We start from the raw sequence: 7,970 nt of genomic DNA, 5'->3' as shown, positions 1-7,970 counted from the left end.
TCCCAATGACACTTACTTACTTTCCCTTCTTTCTTTCTTTCTTTCTTACTCCTTGGGATGTCCGCAACCTAATCTCTCTCTCTCGTGTTGGGTTTCTTTTTCTTCCTCCACTGTACACAAAACCTTTTAATCATATATAAATACCCAACACATGCTCCCACTCCCCTAACACGAACGGGCACCAATTCAATTCAATCGCTTTTCTTTCGCTCTTCTTCTTGGTTGGTTCTGTACTTGGGTCTCTCATTTCTTTTTCTTTTTTTGGTTTCCCGGTGACCTTCGAAACACGAGAACCCTGGTTGGGTTGGTCAATCTCATGCTGCTTTTGTAACCAATTAACCGTGCATTCGTTTCGTTTCTCCCCTGGTAGCTTTGCAGAGAGCTGGAGTTTCTTTTTAATTCAAATAATGGCTGAAGTGGATTACCAAACAAAGCCAAATAATAGTGCAACTACAACCACCAACCATAACAACAACGTACGTCTAAAGCTCTTTGGCTTCAACGTCTCAGAAGAAGAGGAGGTAGATTCAAGCAAAACAAGATCAGAGTCACCGGAATCCGGGGTTTTCCCCGCCAGCGATGGCCGGAAATACGAGTGCCAGTACTGCTGTCGTGAATTCGCAAACTCACAAGCGTTGGGTGGCCATCAAAACGCTCACAAAAAGGAAAGGCAACAACTCAAGCGCGCCCAAATGCAAGCAGGTCGAAACTCTGGTGCTTCTTACGTCCGAAATCCCATGATATCTGCCTTCGCTCCTCCACCTCACCTCCTCGCTCCCGCGACCCCGCTAGTGGTTCCGGCAGCGGCGCACCAATCACATCCCTGGGTCTACGTATCAAGGGCTGCGCCGCCCTTCCACGTGTCTCACGGCTGTGTCTTCCCTTCTGGTGGTGCCGGGAGAGCACCGGCTTCGACACTTACGTACGCAGGAGGGGATATGATGAGTTTGGGAGAGTCAAGGACAACGCCGATGATGATGACGTCGACCACGACGATTGGGTCTCATTCTTATTCTCATTCTCAGGTTTCACCTCATCATCACCATCATCAACATCATGAGTCTGCGGTTGTCCCTTCGTTGAGTAGGTTCTCCACATCAGGTGGTGATGGGGATTGTGGCGGTGGTGGTGGGTCCAATTTCGATGATCCTTTCGGCTTGGATTTGCATCTCAGCCTTGCACCAGCTGCGCCTTAATTAGACTCTACTTCATCAGTTAGCCGGCTTAATTTGGCCGGCTTCCACTTGATCGATCGATCCGCTTTTGAAATTTGAGATATATGGGAGGGAAGGGGGGGGGGGAAACTAGGGTTTATATGTCACCAGCCACAGCTACACTGCTGATTGGCTACTTGCTGCTCGATCAGCTCCGAGCTTGATGTTCACTTGCCTATATGGATTCAATATCTTGGATCATCACCATGTACATTTTCCATTTTTTGATTTTTGATTTTTGATTTTTTTTTTTTTGGAAGGAAAGCTTTTCTCCCTTACATACCAAATGCATTGCCATTTACTCTGGTTTAACACTTTTTTTTTTCCCCTTCTTTTCCATCCATGCTATATATGCATCTATGTTCATGAAACAAAGACAAAATTTTGATATATTATATTTATTATTGGGTTAATTAGGATTTTCAAATTTTAACTCCATTTCAAAGCACTAACTGCACTAAAGCTGAGTCCATTAAGATGTACGACTACACATGAATTTGTCTTGTGAAAATTGAAGATCTGTATATTTCTTCTCTCCCTTCCCCCTTCTTTTTTTTTTTTTTTTTTTTGAAGGTGGTGTTTTTATGTGAAAGGACTAATGACTGTGAGAGGGTTTAATTTTTTTTTTGGGGGGGTTGGGGTCATAACAAGAACTTTGAGGTTAGATCATAGATGATAGATATTATGTATGACCGAATTGACCTTAAATATATATATTATGTACACAAGCATGCATAAATATCCAAAAGAAAAAAAAGAAAAAAGATTATGAGACATCAGTGGAATCCACTTAAGATTGGATGGAGTTTGTAGCTAGGTAGCATGGAAAAAGGTTTACATATCTTGTCTTGGAAAAAGCCCGATCCGTCCACATGTTTCATCACAATGTAAGGTCGGTAAGGCTGATTGGGCTTTAATTTGTTTGATCCTTACTACTCACTCACACACAATATTGCTATTTAAAATGATGAATTATTTTTGGATAAGCATTACTTACTGCAACCACTAGTAGCTTTCTTGGGACTTGCTTTGTGTTTTTATATAATCACCAAAAACATAATTAAGCCCACCACTTGGTGTTCTTATTAAAGATAACAAATTAAAAAAGACGATATGGATATATGAGAGGTTCTTGAAGTTAAAATCTTTTTTCTCAGTAGCATGTGTTTTTTTTTTTTTTGGGTTTGTTTTAGTTGGAATCCTTACATCATTCATGTTTCATTCCAACCTGTGAAGCAAGAAGAAAAAAAATCCATTCAATTATATATATATATATGCAATGGTAAGACAAGAAGTGCTTTTCCATATATAAAGAAAGGTACGTGATTTTTCAATATATGATCCTTGTTTCCAACTAACACGTTTGAGATCGAGTTGTTTGGTACCCTCCTTGCTTGTTGCCGTTTGATCTTGAGTGACATATTGATGTTAATTGAGTTGTGGCCGGGGTGGGGCCAATCACATGTACACCATAAGTCACCAACTCCTACCACCACTTTCCAATTAGGATTCAATGACAATGAACAACTCCATTTAAAGTTTAAAACTCTTGAGTGGTCAGTGTTTGAGTCAAACAGTATATATCACTTCATCTCTTTGTCTTGTCTCTCAATTATGTGTGTGTGAGAGAGAGAGATACTGACTATCTCTGTCTGTGTTTGCATTGATATGTATTTTTGGAATAGATTTTGGGTTTAGATTGTATTTTGAAGATAAAGAATGAAGAATCAGTTTTCAAATTAAAAATGTATTATTCTAAATCCGAATTTAATTATTCCAAAAATACATATCAAACATAGCCTATAATTAATTTCCTTCCTGCCCTTAAAGGCTAGGGGAAATCAAAGAATCCAAAATAAAAACAAGAAAATAAAATTAAAGAGGGTTGGGTATTTAATTTCATTGAAGTGCTTAGACATCAGCAACTAAAGAGTAAGGCCATATATGGTCTAAAATAAGGGTTACGTGTAAGCACGAAACAAGATAATGCAGGTCTGATGAGCACCTAATGCATCATTCTAGGGTTTCCCACAACTATTTAAAATTTTGAAGAGACTAGAAGGGTCAAAAGGGCAACTGGCACCTTAATTTCGGTGGAAATGTAATTATATGCAATAAAGTAGTATCTAATAGCTAACTAAGCAGCATATATATTAATTTGGATTCTGTGATGAGGGAGGGAGGGAACACACATGAAGGTTAGAAAATTTTAGGGATTAGATTGGATTGGATTGGATTGGATGCTTTTGTTTCCTCTTTTTTGAAATTCCACGGTTTGGTTTGAAGTTTGAAGTTTGAAGTTTGAAGTTTGAAGTATGAACTCTAAAAAGGAAAGGAAAGTGAAAGGGTTTCTAAGCACAATCATGTATTTGAAAACTTGTGCACTTTGAAAAGCAAGTTTCTTCTTCTTCCTTGGAGCTACTTCTTTGACGTACACATATATATATAATGATGATAAGATAAATTAAAAAAAAAAAAGAAAAAAAGAAAAAGATTATCAAGTTTGTCTTACAATAAAACTTGATTGGTTGGACAGGCAAATTACCCCAACGCCCCCTCACTACCATGCCAAAACAATCCTAGCTGTGGTTGGGTCCCAATCTTTTCTTCCTTAAGTGGTCTGGTGCATCAAACTGATGATGTGGACAGCCACTTTCTCTAGCCCAATCAAACAAAACCCATTTCGGTTTTGAGGGACCCAATGTCTCTCTCTCTCTCTAACAAACATAGTTAATTACTGTTTTTATTTTAATTATTTGGAACTTCAACAGAACCCACTAGGGGTCAATTCGAAGTATTAATTCTTCCCTCAGTAAATATACCACCCACACCCACAGACCACAGTTGGGTTTCAAACTGTAAGGGCATCCTTTGTGAGGCTCCAGATTTTTTTTATCTTCATTTGGGGTAATATATAAGGCTGTGTTCTATTTAGTAGTAGTGTACCTCATATATGAACATGAGAAACACAGACTTGCTCAAAAAAAGTAAATAAATAAATATATTTATATATATATATATAGTTTTAAAGTTTTCATTCTTTATCTTATCATGATTTAGGGTATATGGAGACCTGACCAATGGCTCTGGGGAGTGCATCAATAAAATTAATTGTCAACTTATTTGAGTTAAATAAATATAGCTTACACATCCAAATTAATAGGATTGTGTAAATGGGTAAGTCTTTAATTAATAGGAGTTCATTCAGTCAGTGAGTGAGAGAGAGAGAGAGAGAGAGAGAGAGGACGTGAGGGTCCCCAAATGACAAAAAGAGCAAAAAGAGAAGCCATTGTTAGTTGGGGTCAAAGGTGATCCATCAACATGCATTATCATTCATGTGTGAAACTGAAAAAATAAGGACGGTGTTCCTTCCTTCACAGGCCATCGATCCTTTAAGGAATCTGAAAAGTCCCACACGACGATGAGTAGTAGTACGTACCCTCTAGCTTTCTCTTTAATTTGCTGCCTTTTGTCACCATATGTGGTATGTTAAGCTTTCAATCCCCAATCCCCAATCCCCAATCCCCAATCCCCATGCATGTATGTACTCTACAATCTATAACCAGCTTCCAAGAAGACCCAACGTACAACCCATCCAGACCGATATCCTCTCCTAAAAATCAGCTTCAGTTCCCCCAATCCCCTGATATGATGCTCCCAAAAAACACCATCAATCTGAAAAAAGAAAAAATAAAAAAAGAAACACTACGTACTGTTTGATCTGACTATATATATACATATATATAGAGTAGTTGTACAACATTAATATAATATAATATAATATAATATAATGTGCTGGCTCAAGATCGATCCAGTTGGGTTTTTAATTAAGTAAACTCTCTAAATCACTTGTATAAGCTTTCAATCTTAATGAATTTCAAAGTTAATTAATAATAATTAATTAAGCTAGCTCCATCCCCCATGCATATATGGACCAGTTTCCGCCATACAGATGAATTAATATTGATCTAGCTACCAACCAATTTGTAGGATTTTAATTCAAGTGCGTGCTACTACTTGACTTCATCCTCTACACCATTAATTAGCTACCTCTTTCTAATTTCGGTCAAAAGCCCATTTGGTACGTCTTTCGCACTTTCTCACTCTAATTAAAAAAAAGTCTAAATTACAGGTGAAAGCTAGTTAATACTATGTATTACCTATCCATTAACCAAAAACTTACTACTCAAATTGTTCATTCCCCTGGCCTGGCCTGGCCTGGCCACGCCACCTACGTGTGTGTGTGTGTGTGTGTGTGTGTTCATATTCATATGTGCTTCTCCTTCACCACCAGTTTTTTTACGTACCGTTGCCCCATCACTACTCTGTAGACGCAATCCCAAGCAATCAAATTTTATTGTTTAATAAAATCCAATTATATATCGTACGTGTTCACTGAGAAGGTCACATGGAACCATTTCACATCCCTCTGACAAAAGCCGGTACCCCCCCCCCCCGGCGTGGCATGGGAGAGGGCATTGAGGGCATTATCCTGGACTTGGAGAGCAAATATAAGGGAATTCTTCCTCATATTTTTCATTTACTTTTAGGTTGGACCACTTGCTGCATACTATCAAATACCTGTGCATCACATTTTATTGGGATGTTTTCTATCTAGCTAATGTAAAGTTTAAAAGATGGTTGTGCCTTTTTTTGGTAATAGTACTTTATTTAGTAACGTGGAAATTCATGGCTGAAGATTACAAAACTCCATGAATCTATGGATCGAAAATAGGTCATGTTATCATATATGTCATCGATAGTGCCTTCCTTGTCATAGAGTCAACCAAGCTGTTAATCTCCCTTGGACTAAAGAGGAAATTACATGTTTCCAAACAAGCTAGAGGCCAGATAAACACTATCTTTCAAAATAGGTCTGAGGTTAAATGGTGAAGAAGATCAATAAACCTTCTTGAAGATAATTGATGATGTTCTTATTGACATCGTTTGTGATGTAGTTGCATTAGACATTAATCTCGTATGTTTGCCTAAGTGTAAGTTTAGAAAGTATTAAGGAGCATTGACAGTATACATAAAAATTCAAGAAGGTTTTATTTTTTATTTTTATTTTTATTTTTATTTTTATTTTATTTATGAGAAGAAGAAGCATTAAATTAAATTAAGAGTTCTTTTTATAAATGTAATACACGACTTCAATTAAGGATGTTTTCAGTAAAGCACATGAGTTTTTTATGTTTTAAGAGTTCTGAAATTGTTGAGCTTAGCATATGGATTTGGTATTCTTAGACATACATAAATTGGGCCGTAATTACCACAAAAAAAAAAAAAACATAAATTAGACCGTTGGAAGCTTAGGAAGCGCAGAGAAGAAAACGAGCTGATGATGATTTTGAAATAACGTCGTCACACTCTCATTAGTCAAAGTCGGAAACTTTTTCCTTTTTTTATATTAGACCGTTGGAGATCATTAGTAATTAGTAAGGTAACCGATTGCAAGAAGAAGAAGAACGAAGTACTAAGAAGTGAGGAAACAGACCACCATGGCAGAGATTTCTGGTGTTGTGCAACAACCCAATCAGCCAGCCTAGGAATCAGACTCTCGAATCTCTCTTTGCAGCTTTTGATCCAAAGGCTTTTCTGCTTTCGAAGAATTCAAGATCAACATCCATCCAAAGCTTCAATTCAGAATCCATGGCCGGCACAAGTGCTGCTGCTGCTCTGCAACAAAACGATCAACTTACAAGTCACACTGTAGAACCTCTCTTGGCAGCCCTCGATCCCAGTGTTTTGATCCTCTCCCATATGAATTCAACCTCCACCCCACCCAAGCCGCCAGAATTTACTCTGGCTGATTTTTCTGTGGAAAGGGGACCGAGATACAGAGCTTACGCTGAACTCAGAGAATCAAAGCTGAGGATGAACAATATGATGATCAAGCAACACTACTCCGATGAACCAGAGACGACCGTGACACCTCCAAAGAAAAGGGTTTCGTTTCAGGAAACAATAGCAGGCGGTGTGCGCAACAAAAGTTCAGTTGTTGCTCGATCAGTTCCTGATTTCTCAGCCGTTTTGAGGAAAGAGAACAGGAAGCCACCATCATCCACAGCATTGCCATCGATGTTGGAGATGACTCCACCGCCTTCCAAGGTTTCGAAATTCTCTACATTCTCGTCAAAACAGGTTGGGAGTAAATCGGCCAATGCAGGGGAGAAGAGAGGTGGGGGAGTGATGATGAGAAAGAGTTACGCAAGCGTTGATGAACTCAAAGGATTGTCTTCCGCTGCTGCCTCTGCCATTAATGGCGAAACCAGAAGAGGGAAGGGCAACAGAGGAATCAACAGAGCTGTTTTGGGTTACAGACAGTTCTAATTATGATGCCATGGTCTCAATTCTTTTTAAATTTCTGAACGGATCATCGTATGATACATTTCATATCTTCTTTTGTTTCTTGTTTATTTTGAGAGGATTGGTTTTCCTTCCATTTCATTCTTTTACAGAATGGTTTTGTAATTTTATTTTTTTTTTTTGGTTTCTTTCAAGTTTCAATCCTTCCTCTTCCATGTATATGAGTGAACTCTGAATGAAAGTATAGAAGGCTGGAATTGACAATGAATAAGAAGAGAACGAAATCTCTTGGCTGTAAATGGATGATCTGTGTTCAAAACTCATTTTTTAGCTGTTCTTACTTCATTCTGGGATCAAATCCATAATTCAAGGGCCAAGGGGAAGTTGATCAGTGAGATGATCTTTGCACATATCTGGATGCAGATCTCATACCTTGTAATGCTTCAA

The 7,970-nt window shown here is 38.2% G+C and overlaps 2 protein-coding genes across 2 annotated transcripts; both read left to right on the top strand.

Moving 5' to 3' along the window:
* Positions 1–314: 314 nt before the first annotated feature.
* On the top strand, positions 315–1,220 carry LOC122646281 (zinc finger protein GIS3-like). Its single transcript, XM_043839808.1, has one exon. It carries the CDS (start codon positions 408–410, stop codon positions 1,194–1,196), a length of 789 nt encoding a protein of 262 aa, XP_043695743.1. The 5' UTR covers positions 315–407; the 3' UTR covers positions 1,197–1,220.
* A 5,364-nt stretch (positions 1,221–6,584) lies between these two features.
* LOC122646348 lies at positions 6,585–7,575 on the top strand. The gene is made up of 2 exons (XM_043839896.1): positions 6,585–6,598; positions 6,920–7,575. Exon 2 carries the CDS (start codon positions 6,978–6,980, stop codon positions 7,545–7,547), a length of 570 nt encoding a protein of 189 aa, XP_043695831.1. The 5' UTR covers positions 6,585–6,598; positions 6,920–6,977; the 3' UTR covers positions 7,548–7,575.
* Positions 7,576–7,970: the final 395 nt, after the last annotated feature.

This window comes from Telopea speciosissima, chromosome 11, assembly GCF_018873765.1.
Source record: "Telopea speciosissima isolate NSW1024214 ecotype Mountain lineage chromosome 11, Tspe_v1, whole genome shotgun sequence".
In the NCBI taxonomy this organism is placed as follows: Eukaryota; Viridiplantae; Streptophyta; class Magnoliopsida; order Proteales; family Proteaceae; genus Telopea; species Telopea speciosissima.
The sequence above is the reverse complement of the archived record's forward strand: the minus strand, read 5'-3'. Positions and strand labels throughout refer to the sequence as shown.